The sequence below is a fragment of the Pempheris klunzingeri genome, chromosome 7 (genome assembly GCF_042242105.1).
Source record: "Pempheris klunzingeri isolate RE-2024b chromosome 7, fPemKlu1.hap1, whole genome shotgun sequence".
Lineage (NCBI taxonomy): Eukaryota > Metazoa > Chordata > Actinopteri > Acropomatiformes > Pempheridae > Pempheris > Pempheris klunzingeri.
Window position 1 is genome coordinate 26768352 of NC_092018.1, and position 18228 is coordinate 26786579.

General features: G+C 42.7%; 1 protein-coding gene across 4 annotated transcripts in view; it reads left to right on the forward strand.

The window, feature by feature from the left end:
* Positions 1-7723: 7723 nt before the first annotated feature.
* fgfr1a (fibroblast growth factor receptor 1a) overlaps positions 7724-18228 on the forward strand; it is a 31603-nt gene continuing 21098 nt past the window's right edge. For 2 of the 4 annotated variants that reach the window (XM_070833983.1, XM_070833984.1), the window contains exons 1-3: positions 7724-8019; positions 12229-12409; positions 17704-17949. In XM_070833983.1, the coding sequence (XP_070690084.1) occupies positions 12256-12409; positions 17704-17949 (400 nt within the window). In that variant the 5' untranslated portion in view covers positions 7724-8019; positions 12229-12255. The remainder of the gene's footprint in view (positions 8020-12228; positions 12410-17703; positions 17950-18228) is intronic. The other 2 variants (XM_070833985.1, XM_070833986.1) reach the window with 2 other exon arrangements.

An 18228-nucleotide genomic window follows, 5' to 3' on the forward strand; every position in this document is an offset into this window, starting at 1 on the left:
GTTTAGGCTGTGAAATTAGCTATAAAACACAATGTGGGTCAACACTGAAAAATATGTAATTCATCATTGTATTCCTTTGTGCCAGATGTGATTTTTTCTCCTCTTTGGTGACATTTGGATGCTCGTTTTCACAGATAAAAGGGTCGCGTGGTCCTTATCTGTCCTGTGTCCACCTGTACATAACTAATGCCATTCTCCGGCCACCCAGCTGCCCTGGCAGAGTCTGGCCTGTCTGAGTTATCCCGAAGTAATCAGTTAAATGGCTGGCAGATGGGCACACATTAAGAAGTGGAGTAGCAGACTCTGGCACAGAGGACCGCCCAACATCGTCTCATCTGCATTTGGGGGCAGTGGGAGTGTGGGTGCCGGGTGAGGGGGTGTGTGTAATCAAATCTGTGGGAGCTGCTACATAATCCAATTTAGGTCCACTCCCACTTCAAAGAAGCATGTTGTCTGCTGCTTGAAGTGATGTTGCAGATCTTATGCTCCCACTTTCCAGGTCAGCGGGTGATGAGAGCCATGAGTCCAGAGGCCGCAGCTCAGCTCTTCCAGACAATCAGCGCTGCAGCTGTGGGAACTGTCAGGCTTATCAGGTGATCCAGCCAGACACCAACGGGACCATGTGATACAGGTTTTTTTTTTAGGTGTAACCAACTTGCTTTATATGTCGACATCAAAGACTGATTTGATATGTTTTTTTGTTTTTTTTTCCACATTATAGATCTTTTAGGTTTTAGGTTCTCACAGTCACACTTGAACTAAAAATGCAACTAATACATCTGGACAATGTCAAAACGTCCCTACAGCGACCATAATAAAAAAATTCCCCTGGAAATTGCGCTTAGTGAGCATGCTGTGATTTTTGTGTTATTGAGGGGTATATTTAAGTGGGAAACTTTATTTTGCCAGATGTTTTCTCCCCCAGACTCTGTGGTGGATAGTTAAGTCTCTTTTTTTTATTGATTATGGAGATGTAATCTTCTCAAAAGCAGGGCCAGACAAGCATTCCATAAGCTCTACCATATGAGTCAGAGAACAATTAATGAAGCTGTTGGGATCATATATCTAGGTCCAATCATACTGAACTGTTGTTAGGAATCAGATGATTATATATCATCTGCCAAACACGAGGAGGAACTCTACAAATCTACTGTATATGCTGTCTGTTTGCTGCAATTGAGGTCCAGTATGTTGTTCATGTGTATAAGTTTACTTTGTCATCCATCCTTTTAACTTGCATGTTTATAAGTTTCATCTATAGACGGCCATTGATATACACACACACAGGTTTTAGACAATATATTTCTCTGTATCATACCCACTGATGAAATTGTCAGTAAGGTGTGCTTTATGTGAGTAACAAGCATTTCAAGACTCAAGATAAAATGTTAGAACGATGGATCAAATTATAATGTGCAATGTGAAAGGAGTCTGTCATAGAGCTAGATCTACAAAGACTCATCCCCCGATTCGAGTTCCCGTCATGTTTTGCATTCATTTTGCAGCTAAAGAGACAAACATTTCTGTCCTAAATTGGCGGAGACCAAAAACAGAGATAAACTGAGAGTGAATATTGGACTCTAAATAGCCAGGTGGCTGTGTGTAAATGGAGAATTGTGTACTGAAAAGAAAACAGCGTTACTGTAGAACTTTATTAATTGCACTTGGGGAAATTCAATTTTTACACTCGGCTGATAAAACCGTGCTTCTACATGAGCAACATCTTAAATGCAGAACTTGTAATGGAGTTTTTACAGAGTAGTATTCATACTTTTACTCAAGTAAAGCATCTGAACACTTCCTCCACCAATGGTGAAGTAAAAAGAAAGAATTGTGGAAAAATACCTCAATAAAATGTTTTCAGATGATAAGTGATTAGATAAAAAAATGTAGGGGACTGGAGTTAAAACTAAAACTGGCATTTTTGATGTATCTGGTCTGCTCTGACAGACTTCATGTAGAGACAAGATCCTGCAAGCCCTTATTTTGTGTCTATTAGATCAGAAGTGAACAAGTAAAAACAATGCAGCTGACACCACACCGGTTAAGACTTCCTCCACAATACCAAACCGCAAAATATTCACAACTGCAGTAACAATACTCCCATTCAGTGTGAATGACCAGGGAACGCAACACCGCACTGCACGTGTAATTGAACAAGATGGTTACGCTGATGAACTAAGACTCATAGAGGCACGCCGTCCCTCTGTCAGCAGGTGCCCGGCACACACTAGCCCATTCATATGCGCATTCCTGTCTCTCCACTCGCAGCCCAGCAGGTTCCTCCCGGCCACTCAGGACAGGGGCTGACGCACACAAAGGGTCTTCAATCTGCCTCACACAACAGCCAGCATAAAGGCCCGGAAAGCCACAACAGCGTTATGTCAAAGAGCGGGCTGGGGGTGGTGAGCAGAGCCTGCAAGGGGGTGGGGGGTGGACCCGTGTAGAGCAGGGGCACTGCTGATGGATGGATGAGGGCTGGGCGTAGAGGAAGGCCAGTCTGAGGATTTTGTGCATAAAGAAGGATATTTGTACTTGCTCAGTAACAATGGAATGCAAACACAACAGGGGAGGACAATAAAACACCACTTTGGGGCGATGAAGAAGCTGCTAGGGAAATCATCATGCAAAGCGTCCCCGGGGCCCGATATTGTTCCCTCTGAGGGTTGCATGACTCTATTTGTTCTCATGCTGATGTGTGGCTCAGCCTGCCTTCAGTTTGCTTTTGCATAAGGTATTCCTGGCTTTAACAGTGTCCGGCACATTTCCTTACACTGAAAGGAAGTGAGGAGTGATCAGAGATGCCCCACCTCATCTGAAAACAGACTGGGTTTAGGCCGAGCTTTTGTCAGCTGCATCTAAGCGAAAGCTCAACTGACTTTAGAGCCTACATAGTCCTGGTCCTAGCTCACATAATTTAAATGGCGTATGTACATGATTTTGTCCTTTGCAGGCAACCTGTGAACAGTTTTAGCATTTCTGAACAGGTGAAAAATAACTGCACTGTGTAATTATTAATAAAAATCATTCACTTTATACTCTGATTTTATAGCCTTTCTGTGAAACCCTGTCTGTAAGCTCACCTATATATTTCTTTGGCTACCATGGCACGTACACATCACAGGGGCAGGTTAATGATTGATGAATGAAGCTGTTTCAAATTAGGCCCCACATTATACAAGTTCTGCTTTCATTCTCTGGTGGTTGCCAGTGAAACCACAAAAGCAGAAATTTAGACAACATGTCTCCTCTGTGCTGCCATAAACAAGTGAAGACCACCTTTTATTGGTCTGCCTTTTCCTTTTTTTTTTTTAAGTCTATCTCATCAGTTTTACCACCCCGAGCTGTCACTCGTCAGACTGGGCTGGAGATGTCAGAGATTCAGATACATCACTCATCTCTTATCATCAGAGGAAAAAACAATGAGCAACCGAATGAATAAACCATCATTATGAATTCTGCCAAGGCTTCCGAGTCCATATAACTTATTATTAACAGCTTGATGCACATCTCAAGGGAGCTCTTTGTCAGTGCCACAAAGAGCAAAAGAAATGTTTAGAAAATGTCTGGTTCCAAACTGCTGTTGCATCAAAGATCTTCTCCGTCGAGTTTTGATGCTCTGAAATTGTAAGATGTGGCCGATGGCAGCACATGCATGCTTAACTCTCACTATTAGTTAGCCTAATAAACATGCTTGCTTTTTCTCTGGTATGTATGTGGTTGTCAGATCCAACCTCCATCTGCCACACAGTTAGCAGCTCTCTCTGATGTTGCCTTTGAGCTCGAAGTGGATTTGACAAAAAGGGCCGGGCTTAGAAACGTTTAAAAGCAAAAGTGTGTCATCGAATTACACTGTTGTGAAAGTGTAATATAAAGACAGTCACTAAGACTTTGAGGAATGGGCAACATTTTGGGAGATATATGTATTTACTTTCTTGCCAAGAGTTCAGTGAGAAGATGGAAACCACCTATCTCACTAATTAACAGCTTATATCTTAATGATCTTAATCCATACAGAAACTAAAGTGTAACAATGACACAACGTTGGTTGTAATGTGCTGAGTATTTCTTTGCAGTCACTTCCTGGTGTCTCCATTTGTTGCCCGGCAACCTCACATCAGCAACAAGATTCCACGAAGCCATTGCACTCGGCCAAAAAATATGTTTTCAATCTTTGTGCTAAGCTAACTGGCTGCTGACAGTAGCTTCCTAGTTAGCACACAGACGTCAGTGTGACAATAATCTTCTCATCTAACTCTCGGCAAGAAAATGAATAATAATAATATTTTCCAAAATGAACTACTCCTAAAGTGTACTCCACCACTCTAGCATTGCACTGCTATAACATTTTCAGACAAGACCAGGGATATTCTCTTCTTTCTTGTCTAAAGCTGGTGCCTACATTACCCAACATGCAACTTAACCAGTGATGGTTCAGTTGGAGATTGGGGTGTGTTGTGCTTGCAGCGGCTGATGTAGCCCTGAGTCTCTAACCTGCAGCAGAGTTAAGGAGTGGGCTCCAGAGGTCAGGGAGGATCGCTTCCTTCTTAATCCACAACCCCAGATTTGTCTTCATTTTCAAACTTGTAGTCTTCAGGCTGTTTATCACGTGGATATTGAAACATTTCTGTATGCATGGTTTATCAGACTTTGTGTGGTGATGTCTTGACCAGTGAAAGAGTTTTATACAAGGTTATACATTCTGCTTTATGAACAGTTCTTCAAACTGCACAGAGGTTTTAAACTTCTGTGACAAAATGACCAGTGCATGTATGTAACATTTAGAATGTGTCATTGAGCGCTTGAGCATAACAAAGCTGATGTTAACAAGAAATTTGAATTTGAGGTAAATTCACATGACCCCAGCCTCTAGTATTTCACCTCCCTACATCCATCCAGCCAATTAACACTGCTCGTATCCTGGTGTGATCCCTCTTGTTAGGTTTTTATTTATACAGTATGTTGTTCTGTTGTGATCTCTTGTCTCACTTTCAGTTATCAATCTAAAATTATTATTCGATTCCATCAATTTATTGTCATGTGTACAGACAAAAACAAGTTTTTTGCCCTTTTGCCTTCAGTGCGGCTTCAGGATTGGAAAAATAGACGGATAAATAGAAAAAGAAAGGAGATGAATAAACAGCAGCGATGCAGTACACACACGCTAGATTTTAAACAATATGTTCAAGAAGAAAAACTATCTAAAATTCAAGTAATAGGTGAATCGATTGCGGTATTTACGCTTAATCTAATCTGCCAATCTGAAGTCATACATCCTGTAATGTTACGCCAAGATCCTCCCGTGGTTGCTGAGAGGAGATCTCTCTCTTTGGCCTGTGCTGCAGCAATAAGATCATGTTTGCTCTCTCAATGAAGGGCAGGTAGCAGAAGAGTACAGTGTCTGCAAACGCACAGCAGGAGCGTCTTCGTATGAGGCTCAGTTATTTTGTCTCCATGTGATCTTTAAAATATTATGATCACACGAGGTTGACGTTTCATGGGAGATGAAAGGCTAACTCATATTGAAGCACAGATCTGTTTGTCATCCCATTCTTTAATCGAACTACCAAGCTGGGCCTCATGTGTCTCTGCAGCTTCAGTCGTCAATCACTCGTCAACTGTGACATGAAATCAAAGACCATATGAGCTCCTCACATATGAACTATGTGTTTGATCAGGCAGACCGAACTTGTGTTTGTGCTGAGTTGGCAGATGCATTTGAAATTCTGACGCGCTTTGAAATGCTGCCAAAGCATATGATCTTTATGCCAGCACAATAAAGCTGTTTTATCGTTGCCTTGAACGGGAAGTTGATGAAAGTGTTTACTTTCTGTCGGCGAGTGAGCATTGTTGTTGCTTATGTGAAATCCTGCAGAGAAAACAAATTTCCCTCCTCAGGGACACATTCAAATTAAACCTCCCCCCGTCCCACCCCTTTGTCTTCTCACGTCCACCATCAGTCTCTGCTCTTCTGGTGTTAGTGGACTCTTGAAGTGCTCTTATTTTGGAAAGTGGAGTCACTAAGAGCTCAACTTCATTGTAAAATACAACAAATATTCATATCATTGTCATTTTATGTCTACATGGATCTTCTCTCTGTGGCACTCAAGTGCCCCTCCAAAGGAAAAGTGGTGTTCAATAACTGCTATGACAAGCTGCCATGGAGGTAGCTGAACTGAAAGGTGTAACATTACTATAATTATTTACAGTCATATTTATAGCCTGTGTGTTGTGCAGGTCTCCAGTCCCACCATGCAAAGATGTGGGGTTGTGGGGCTGGTGGAGCCCTGCTGGAGGGGTGCAGTGGATGGCAGGGGGAGCCAGGCTCCTACCAGCCCGCACAGACCTGCGTCAAGTCCCGGAGGTACAGCCTGGGTAAGGCCGGAACTCTGGCTGATTAATATTCAAAATAAAAGCCTCACTTTCGTTAGGGGGAAAAGAAATCTGTGAAGCATTGAAACATTGAAATAGCCAATGAATTGAATGAATAGTTATGTTAAATGTAGAAAGTTTTTTCACATTCATTCACATTGTCACATACTGCAGTGATATCTCCAGATGAATTGCCCTACTATGAGAACTGAGGCAAGGATACGATAATAGAAACACGCAACACGAACAACTCTAAAGAACAAATTAACTTTAACACAAACTCAGAAGTCAAAGACAAATAAAACATTTTTATGCAGCAACATTTTTGACTTGTCTGTTTTATCTTTTTAACAGCAACCACAGACTAAAACATATTTTTAATTAATGCACATTTACATCCCCCAGTCATTTCCTCTGTAGTCTTGCAACACATAGAGCTACAGTTTAGAGCTATAGAATGGAGATAACCTGGTGCTAATTCACTAATTATGTAATTAGCTAAATCTATAAACTTCAGTATTTACATTTATATTGTTCTTATTTTTCTAGTTCTGGTTTATTTCTTTACTTTACTGTACACAGAGACAGAATCAGTCATTCCATTCCTTCATTCCTGTCCATACCTGTACATTTCCAAACCAAGTGTAAATATCCCATAGTGTAAATATTTATTTCAAATATCCCATTCACAGCCATATATTTATATTTATATTTATTTTGCTATTTTTTCTTCTACTATTGCTTCTTTTCACTCTCCCTGTTCAATTGTTGCTGCTGTAACATGAAAATTTCCCCCTATGGGGGATCAAATAAAGAAAAGTCTAAGTCTAAAGTCTAAAGAAGTTTCACTGGAGTCAAATTCCTTGTTTGCTTGTACAAACTTGCCCAATACAGGTGATTCTGATTCAGGCTTTTATTTTACGATGAGAGACCGGAAGTCGTCCGTGTCGCTGTGCGCGTGCTGACGGTGGTCCGGAGGATGCGCATACTCTCAGATTTAAGGGGGGAGGTTTGGAGCAGCCCGGTCCCTCGTTGTTCGGCAGCATTTCTCCGCCAGGAATGGTCCTGAATACTTTCTAGGATTAACAGAAGCACCGCTCTTTTTTTTAAGAACACATTTCACCGAACGACATTTCGGTCGCGGATACTTTGTTGCGGTGAGTTGAACAACTTAAGCATCCAGTTTTCGGAGGTGAGGAGACTTCGTTTCATCGCGAGCGAAACGTTTTGGGATAAAAGGACGAGAAGAAAGTCCCGCACGGGCTGCACTCGCTTCTGCTTAGTTTAGTTAGGAAACAGGGGGGGGGAAAAAGGCAAAAACCAAAAAATTAACAAGCAAACTTAACGCTGAAGTTAATTAGGAAGTTTTTTTTCCGCTCCGTTGATTATTTGGGGTTTTCAGAGTTGGGGGGGAGGAGGAGGAGGAGGACGCGCATTCTTTTCTTCTGTCGCACAAGTTTGGCAAAAATATGCGCAAACTTGTTCGCCAAACGTCGGCAGCTCGGAGTGAGTGAGCTTCGTTAACGGGCCACACGTTTAAATCTGGATTTACTGTCGTTTCTGGAGCTTTTTCTGCACCCAGTCTCCGCTTCGGGACTCTTCCTCGTCCGACCAACAGTGGCTGTTTCGCAGCCCCCCGCCAGTAAGGTGAGTCGGTGTCTGGTTATCCCTCCTCTCTTTGATTTAACCTCACTTTGGCGCATGTCTGTGTGCTAACGCGGTTAGCCGCTGTCCCTCAGTCTAACCGGAGGATCACATTGTCCTAAACAGGAGCCGATTAAAGAACCGTGGTTGAAGTTGACAGTCAGTTTATTTTCCATTTTCTGACATCAAACCACCTGTTTTTCTTTAGTTAAACTCTTCAGTGCAAATGACTAAAATGGCTGAACTGTCTGTTTACGTGTTTTGCTCTATTGAGAGACATCAGTCCATGTTTCACTTTAGTCTGCCTGCAAATAAAAAATAAAATAATAATAATTAAAGCACAGGGTCCAAATGCTGCCTGCAGTCCTGCTTTAAAACTGCTGTGGTTTTCTATCTAAAGTCACAACAGGCTCCCTTTTTTTTTTTTTTAATCAAATCTGATACTGTACTTGAATAAATTAAGGGGTGAAACATGCCTTTTAAAGTACATGATTGTTCCCTGAACACTGTTGGGCTTTTCAGAATTTCCTGAATCTTTGGGATGCATGTTTGCAGTAGTACAGTTATGATGTATCCCTGCCAAAACAACAAAAAAAAAAAGTAAAGCACCAGGTGCTTGTGGCTTCATTCATAGTTAGTTGTGTTTTCAGTCCTGCAGCATTTATGTCCCAGACTCGGACAAAACCTTTCTTATATAACCACTAAAGTTTCATTGGCAACATTTCTCCCCGTCTCTCAAGTCATGGGACAAATGGTTTATTCAGAAATGCAGCGAGGTTGCTTCTTTAAATCCTCAAGAGGACGGCCATCATTATTACATCTGTCATGAAGTCTGGGTCTGCAGGGGCCAGTCTCATGTTAAGGAAAAGCTCTAAATGTTGTGATGTGAAGGAAGAGGGAGAAGAAGATGGATGGTTTAGGAAAGGAGCGAGTCCACGGGGAGCTCACCAGGAGGAAAAAAGTTATCTCCTAAACCATATAATGGGGAGTGAGGAATAGTCGTGCCCTTTAATTTACTAGGCTGCTCCTCTGGCACAGAATTCTCATCGCTTGGGCTGTATGATAGTATTTATCATACCTCACTCCATCAAGACGGTTGCTGTGGAAATAAATGTTTCCTTGTAATCTTTCCGTGAGGGGGAATTTTAACTGTGGAGTAGATTGTAGTCGCTCATCCTTTAGTTTGATACTGCAGTTATTTTCAAGAGGATTTCATGTGATTTTCGCGCGTGTTTTTTCGATTTCATGTGGGTTTTGTGTGCGTTTGGGTGTATTTTTGGATGTGGTAGGCAGATTCGATTCATACACAACATAGTCTGTGCATCTTAGTATCGTCTCCAGGGCTTAACCTCTCTTAAGAAAGCATATGTGCACACTGAGAAGGACTGAAAAAGACTTGAAGTGTCAGCCAAATGGCGTCGTGTCTGATGGCTTGACATTGTTTTTACATTTGAGTGTAATCTCATGACACCTGATCTCCCTCCATGGCACGCCGGTGGTGAACCACTGTTTCAGGTTGTGAGGCTGCTAAGAGAAACCAGAAGTGTCTGTTTTTGTGAAAACAGTAGCCTTAGGGACATGGTCTGATGCTCTTATGTCCGCTGGGCTGCAGCCGTGTGCAGACTGGACTGCCTGGGAGTGCAGACTTAACTGGGAAGGGGGCTCCAGAATTTGGGAGCTGAGGAATTTTATGCATGGGTGCCAGTGAACAGTAATTATGGTGCAGGCCATGTTATGGGTTAAGCCTGTAACCTTTGTCTTTGTATAATGAGAGAAGCTAAATGTGTCTTGCGTGTTTTAATCTGTTTAGTTTAACCCCTTTTATTTGCCAGACTTTCAGTCAAGTGTTACCATCTCCCTAAGAGCTTTTCAAAAACAAGTGGGGTTTTTTTTTTTTGGTACAGCTTTCGTAATGGACCAAAATGTCTTAATCCTTTCAAATGCAAGTTTTCGTTCTCTATTCTGAGCTGTCTGCTTAATCGTGTTTGTTTCACAGTCCTGAGAAGCACGAGAGCAACAGGACTCAGAATGTGTTTTCACATGGTGGGGGTGGGGGGGGGGAGACTCAGTTTGGCACTGAAATGCTGCCGGCCTTGCTCAGTTTTAAACAAACTGTATATGTATGTAAGTAATACACAAGAGAGAGTATCTGTGACCGTGAACTCAACAAGTCTGGGTTAACTTCTGTCATTACTCAAGTGCCCAAATAATATGAGAGCACAGATATTATTTGGCAGGGCTCTGTGAGATCAAATGTTGTTCAGGAGTCAAATAAAATATATCCTCAGGCTGCGTATTTTACTATTGAACAATGAGATATAAAAGTGACAGGAGGTACACAGTGACAGTAAGTCTTAATCACTTACCATAATGGTGATTTAAAAAATGTAATGACTTTACATGGTAACGACATCCCAGCAGATGCAGGATCACCTCAAACCTAACTTGGCTTTTCTGTGCTGCAATTTCTTGATGCATGTGACAATTCAATATATCTGCAATAAGCTGATGTTAATATTGGCCTGGTGGATTTAGCAGTCTGCAAATATTTGGATCAGATAAAATGAGTCAACTATACTCAAAAATCCTGCAGTTTCCTCTGCTGCTGCTGCTGCTGATGACGATGATGATGATGATGACGACAGTGATGATGAAATCTATTATGAGCCAATATCAGCCAACAGGGTCCGTCTGCTGCTGCGGCGGTCAGCCTGTGTTGACAAATCCAAGATGAGCGTTCCCTGTGTAAGGATAGTAACACATACTGTATATTTAACTCTTGCTCCCATGGGAGCGGAAGATGACAAAGTGTTGTGTCATACTTTGAAGAGGCTACTTCCTCCTCTTTCAATTATTGACGGTCGTCTTAGTGACGGGGGCCAAGGGAACGTGCTCGGCTGCTCTCTGCGGTTCCTTCTGTCTGGCAGCAGAAGCACTTTCTTGGAGGCTTCCCAAACACTGACTCACTGCTTGGAGAGCAGCGATGACCAAGCTTCTTTATCCCCCTCGGACCCCCGTGACCCAGCTCAGCTGCTGGAACACTAGACCATTCTTGGAAAGTGAAATTGAATTGGTTTTGAGGAGAACACAAAGACTGTTTCAGTGAACACTCACACAAGCGATTACCTCTTAAAGGAAACCACAGCTGCATCAGAACATGACTCTGTGTGAAAACACAAACCAAGTTGGGGTTACTTTGACCTAAATGTGACGCTGCTGCTGCTGCTGCTGCTGCTGCTGTTGTTGTTTTACATAAAGGATTTTGATGTTTTCGATTCATTCATGACTCCATTGATTTTAATATAGTTCCCATTGATGAGGCCTTTCTTCTTTTGCCCAAGTTGATTAGATTTAAAAGTGCTAAAACCCACAAGTTGTTTGTGCCTCCTTCACATCTTATGTGAGCAAATGGTTCGGGGGGTGGGGTGGGGTGGGGTGGGGGGGTCATTTTGGGCTCAGGGACCAAAACCAACTGTTAGGTGATAGATCTCTCAGCGTGGAAATGATGGCCTGGCGGTCTCTTTCGACAAGGGTGTCACGTAACAGGCTGTCTTTTTTTGGGGGGTTTTTTTTTTTGGTCTTAAACAAATTCCTCAAGGGGGGTTATGGGGGTTAGGGGCAAGTGTTAATCTCTGTGGCCAGATGCTGCAGAGGTGATGATGCGAGCAGATGTGTGTGAGCGCCCTGTTTTGGAGGGTACTGTACATCCTTGAACCCCAGCACTGGTCTGGGGGCAAAACCAAAAACTTGCTATGTATGCCACTGTCAGTGCTGGGACAGACTTCAATAGTTACTTTGATGGTTTGACAAAAGAAGTGAGCAAGAAGTATCTGTTGTTTGTTTGCTTGAGCTATCAGAGCATGCCTGGTGCTCTGCAGTTTCTTATCAGTGTTTTTGTACAAGAAGGCACAGAGTATACAGAATATTCTCTTCTTCTGCTTTGATGAGTGAGGAATTTTCATGTTGACCCAAATCTTGTAAATTGTTAACATTTACGTGATTACAGAGAGTTTATTCTTGTGGTTTGATTCAATTTTGGAGATTTTAATTGGCCTGGTTTCATATCCAAGGTTTATTTTCCTACTGCGCATCCCAAGCAAATGTTTCAAATCGTTTTCCGTACTTATGACAGACCTGTTGAAGACATGACATTTGCTCATGTGATCATACATTCATTTGTTTTTTTCTTCTTTCTTTTGTGTGTGTTTTTAGATTAACACCGTGAATGACCTGCTGCTGATGCCCCAAAGGTCTGAATGGAGTTCCGGTCGCAGAAAAGCCAACAGTTGTAGCTCCCTCAGCAGGATGCTGATGAGGCCAAGTATACTTCTGTTTCTGGCTTTATTCGCCCAAGTTTTAAGCATCCAGTGTCAGCCTGCCAACACTGATGAAGGTAAGATGGCTTGATAACTTAAAGCTACTCAGACTTCATTTGTGCGTTGCCTTTTTTCCTGTTTCTGGTTGCAGTATTATTGAATATCACGTAACTGTTTGAACCCATAAACTTATTAAGTCTGACTTATCTTGACTCTTGCCTTGATAATCAAAGCTTTGTTCTTGGTACAGGAATGTAACCCTAACGCACTCCAGACTTGAAGTCTGTCTTTGTAGCGTCAGTGTTTCCTCCACCACCCCCATTTGCCTGAGTCTGACGTTTTTTGAGTGCACTTTAATGTGTAACATGTAGCACAACCGTGCCTTAGACTATTAGTAACACCCTCACTGTTTTTCCTGGCTCACTAAACCAGCTCCTACTCCGTGCTCAGTGCTGACTGAACTTTCGGTTAAATAATTTTATTGTGTTCTTAAACTGGACAGTGCAACTTTTAGGTTTTCCATAAAGAATTTAGGCCGGTCTGGCTGTTACACAAGTTAAGTTCTGAAAAGAGGAAAGAGTCACTGAAATTGAATCCTTAAAAATGTGTGTGTTGGATACAGTCCAGCAGTGTAATAGCAGCCTGGACTTGTGGGTAGATGGGTTTGGATGTTTACACTCTGAAGTCGGAAGTGGAGAGCAGCAAAAGAATATGATAAAGTTCAGCATTATAATTACTGTAATTAAGCAAGAGGGTCTCTCTTGGGCTGTAAGCCCTAAAATAAACTTGGTGCGGCTGTGTTTAAGCCAACAGTGGGACAGGGAGGGGTAAATGACTCCCATGTGTAGCCCAGGGGCAGCCCCACTACCTAGCCGTCCCTGCTCCTCTGCTCCTTTGTAATGAAAAGGTATTTGTTGTCACTGAGAGAGGACTAAACTGCCAGGGAAACTATAAATTAGCCTGCTTTTTTTTTTTCCTTTTTTTTAAAAAAAGGAGAAGAGATGCTACTATGAGCCCTCCCTTATCCCTCAGGATAGGGTTTCTGAGCAGAGTGTTTGTCTCTTAGGTGAGCCATAAATTTTCACCAAGGTGGGGGAAGTCTGATTCATTTACACCCCACCCAGGTCTTAATCACCAAATGGCCAGGTACTATCTATGCGCCTCTGTGCTTTTCCTCCTGCTCCCCCTCTGACTTTAGCTTGGGGATGCTTCACCCCCCCCTCGCTACCCTGCTGGGTGACGGATGGCTTCAGCTGTCGACAAACAATCACAGCAGAAGCATTTGGTTTCATTCCTTTTGTCCTGGTTGGGGAAACAAAATAGTTATATGGAAATGGTCATGTTTTATGCGTGTTTCTTTGTTTGTCTTTGGGCTGTTTGGTCCGTGTTGTTCACATAAGAAAAGAATATTCACTCAACAAATTAATGTCATTGTATTTCTTCTAAGGTCACACGGACAGCCATTCAAACGATTACAGCCCCTTAAACTTTTTCTCAGTGTGATCATTCAGAGAATCCTGACCATGTTTTTATCTTCATTATTTCAGTGAGCTGTCAGAAAGCTATCTATATGGTGTTTCCAGAGGATATGTGTGACTCGATGCTCTGCTGTCAGTCAAATATGATGAGCCCCTGACCCCTCAGTAGAGCGCTCTCAAAATCTAGAGCTGCCAAAGTCCTGAGAAAGGCTCTTTCAGACAGTGATGGGGGCCCAGAGGAGCAAGGCTCTGACGCTCGGAGAGCAGAAAAAAACAAGTGAACTGACTTAAAGGATCACCAAACCACATTAATTTGACTTTATTCCCTGTCAGCATTTGTTTCCACTCCAGGATAACCAACAGGGTATTGTTCATTGTCTGTCGCTGGAATTGCATTCTGATGTTGCACTATAATGTGGATTTTAATCAACTTCTGTGCTGTATTGTTTAGCATAAATGCTTAAAGGGTAGAGAAAAGCCAGAAATATTGAACTTTTTCCCCCAAAAGCTATTTAGTCAAAGCTGAGTTTGTAAAGAAATTGAAATGTTTTGGGGGGAAAAAGTCACTCAGTCTTACTTTTGAATGAAAACCTTCTGATGCAGGCTGTTGCTCCAAATGGCATTATATTTCTAAAGGAAGCATACACAGCTTAGAAACGATGAAATGGTTTATCAGTTATCCTGATGATTACATATGGAGAAAACTCAGGTACCATAATAGAAGTAGATCAGCACAAATCTTTTAAAAGGTCCTGTCTGTCCATTAAAACCATAACGTAAGGCTAAATGTAGATGAACTCATTTGAATGACACTGGAACAATTTTGCACTGCACAGTGATGGTTGTTGCTGCCAAGTGTTAATCCATGCTGATTGTCAGCGGCTCATTTAGAACTGAAAAGGTCCTCCACTGGAGCGCTTTCAGGAGGGACACTCGCTCACTGAATGTTTTTGGGCTTGCTAATAGGCATTGTCCTATTCTTTGCTCCCTACCAGTCCTGCCTTTTGTCTCTTATCAGTCCCCTCTGCACGTCTCCCAGCCCTTCTCTCTGGTGGGGTCAAATCAGCAGAGGAAACTTGCCTCAGCCATTTTTCTGTGTGCCACCACAGAGCCTCAACCAGCCTGACTTTACTGCATTCAACCATCACTCCAATGAGAGCAGGAAATCCCAGAAGTCATTCACGCGGCATATTGCTTCCTATCTTGCAGAGAAAGCCAGAGAAGGTTCCATAGACTGACGCCAACTCTTCCTTTGAGCTGCTCTTGAGTTTACAGACTAGTGAGCCCCCCCCCCCTAATTTAAAACCTTGCAATGCTTTCTCCTTTGTGAAATTCCTTTCATGATCTGTGTAATTAGGCTGATTCGAAACTTTGTCAATCAGTTTTTCCCAATGGTTGGAAGAACACACAGGAGAGCATTCCAGATGGGTTGCTTTCTGAACGCATGGTCCTTAATCCAGTTTAATCCAATCATACTGTCAGGAGGATTAATTGAGATAAAACATCCTCCCATTCAATGGAAATGCTTGAAACTATGGCACTTTCCTCAGTGTGAAGACTTGTTAATAACTTACTGTGACTGACAGAAGTGTGTTGCTATTTGTTAGTGTGGTATTCCTACATGTAGTTCATCAGAAGAATAGTCGTGGTCTCTTACTGGGAATCCACAGAGGAAGCCAGATGTGAGACCTGAGCGAGATGCAGAGCAGAGCACTAACGTTCTATCGTTTAATCAACACTGACTCTGTCATCCGTAAACAGCGGCAGGCTAACTTGCCTTCACCAGGCTGACTGACAGCAGAAAGTTACTGAACCAAAACAGTTTTCATGTCAGCTCCATGGGAAGTGTTTGTATGAAGCCTATCGATTCATCGATTTTAAATTTTTTTTTATTTCCCCGCTCACACCGCGAGTGAGAGGAATCTGTCGGTAGAGTTAGCGAAACATACAGCTCACAGACAGATTGGAAGCCTTGATCAATCAATGTAGACATGGTTGATGAGTTCAAAACACATTAACAACGGGGTGTTAGGTTGGTTTAAACAGCCATCTGTGCACTACATGCCACACAAATAGACTTGAGGTGTAAAAAAACGCAGGGGTTCTCTGTGAGACGAGCGAGTGAGGACTGATTTATTTGACAAAATGGAAGGCTATCTGGTCTGTGAGATGGGCAAGGGATGAAAAACCGTTCTGATGGGGACTGCCAGGCTGTCGTATTATATCTCACCCTGGTTTTGAGCTGGTTGTCACAGAAGCACAAATGGTCCTGACGGTGGCCTGCAATAAAGCAACAATCATTTTACAGCTTTTATGGGTGTTTTATGATGTCTGCAGCCAGACCCACAGCTGGGATGTTGACACTGTCTTATCAGTAGCATCTCCATTTAGAGGGCAGGGACAGAAACCCAGTGCCCTCCCCACACACACAGCACAGGGACCTTGACTTTAAGGCTGTGTCCAGGTTGGATCAGTGTAGCCCATCACTTAATGCCTCTTCTGCTTTCCCCCCATTGGTTTTGGTTTTGAGGAGAAAGTTGATCCTACCCCCTGGCCCCCTTTCCTGCTGGGATTAAGGGCCTGTCAGACATATGTGATCCAGGAAATACCTTTACTAGGCCCAAGTGGGGTCACCATAGCAACTGGCACTAGAACCTGCCGCTGCAGGCCCTCTCTCGCTTGCTCCTGTGCACATGCTCACTGGCTGGCTCTCCCTGCTCTACGTCGTCCCCTTTATTATTTGGAGGCCTTTGTTGTGATGGTGGGAGGGATTAAGCAGGTTAGCTGATGTTATGCTGTATAGACGGGCTTCCTGTTCTGAGGGAGCGCGTTCACAAACACACAGTGTGCTGTGAGAACAGAATAAACTCACCGGAGGGATCGCTTACCACTATGAGATTCGATTATCCAGCCCAGTTTGTCTTGTCATAATGCCAGGGGGGCTCTGTAGATAATGGGGAACAGAGGATGAGTATGTTGTCTCAGAGTTTACATTATAGCACCACCACAGGGGATTTCTTTGTTGGTCAAAACAACAGAATAAACAATAAGTCAGTTCATCAGTTGCTTGCCTTTTATATCTTTTGCAATTTATCTTTTTCAATCTATTTTCAGTTTGAGTGTTGTTTGGACAAAATAAAACATTTGAAGGTGTCTCCTTGGGCTCTGGGAACCTGAGTTGCAAAACATCTGTACTGATAATTCATCAAGAAAACAAGTTGCAGTTGAATTGATATTGAAAATGATCACTAGTTTCATCCCTTATGGCCACAAAATCAGGGTGTTAATTAGGGCAGTGTCCATAGAGGCCTAGAGCAAGAATGTCAAGCAAGTGACGATCTTTACCTCTGTAACTAGACAAACAACACCACTGTGATGGACAATGTGTCAGTATAATTGGGGTACCCCTCCCCCTTGCAGACTATGTAGTCATTTAGAACGGGGGGCTCAGGTGTCCCGCTCCGTGACACCTCCCCACTCTTCAATCCTCTAATTGAATTTCACCTTCCTCCCCAAGTAGCTCCCTGCCTGCCTGACGATAGGGCCTTAACTAATTTGGGATATGATTTAATTTGAGGTAAGGCAGGCGGTGGAAATCAAGGAAGGACTTTTCTTTTGTAAATAGCCTCCAGTACAGATAAGGCCCTGTTGTGTGTGTGAGAGCTCTGTGAACATTTTAGGCATTTAGCATTTATTATTTAGTCAGAGATATTGCGCAGTTTGAGTATGAACAATCCTGGTGGTTATCCTGTTGTCAATGACTTACAGTTTGTTATTAGCTTTTTGAATGTGTTCATGAAGCCATTGCTGTGTGCTTGATTACATAAAGTCACTGAGTGTTAATTAACCAACTGAGCTGTTGAAATATAACCACGTCCACCTATTTTCTGCAGTAGTCTCGGTGGAAAAGCATGCGGAGCTGTTCACGCTCTATCTCGGAGAGCGTCTGGATCTGAGTTGCTCTGCCAGGGACTCCCTCCATGCCGTCAACTGGACCAAAGACCATGTGGCAGTAGTGGATGGAGAACACACACGCATCCGCAACGGCCAGCTGGAAATCGAGGCCGTGGAGCTAACGGACTCTGGTCTGTATGCATGCACCACCTTCGGCAACCACTACGTCAACTTCAACATCACAGGTAAGGTCATAGAAACAGCGCAGGCAAATTGTAGCTGCCTTTGTAGTTTTTAAAAAAAATCTTTGTCACTGTTTTTGTAACGGAATAGTCACTTTATTTTACTCATAATGTAAGTAAAGGTTACTCAGATAATGATCATGAAATGGCATCAAAATGTTGCCATAACTCGTCAATAAGCCAAACAATTGGGTTATTTTTTAGTTTTTTTGCACATATCACTTTTATAATTTCACAGTGCACACACTGAGATCAGTGCCACTTTTATTTGACCATTTCAGT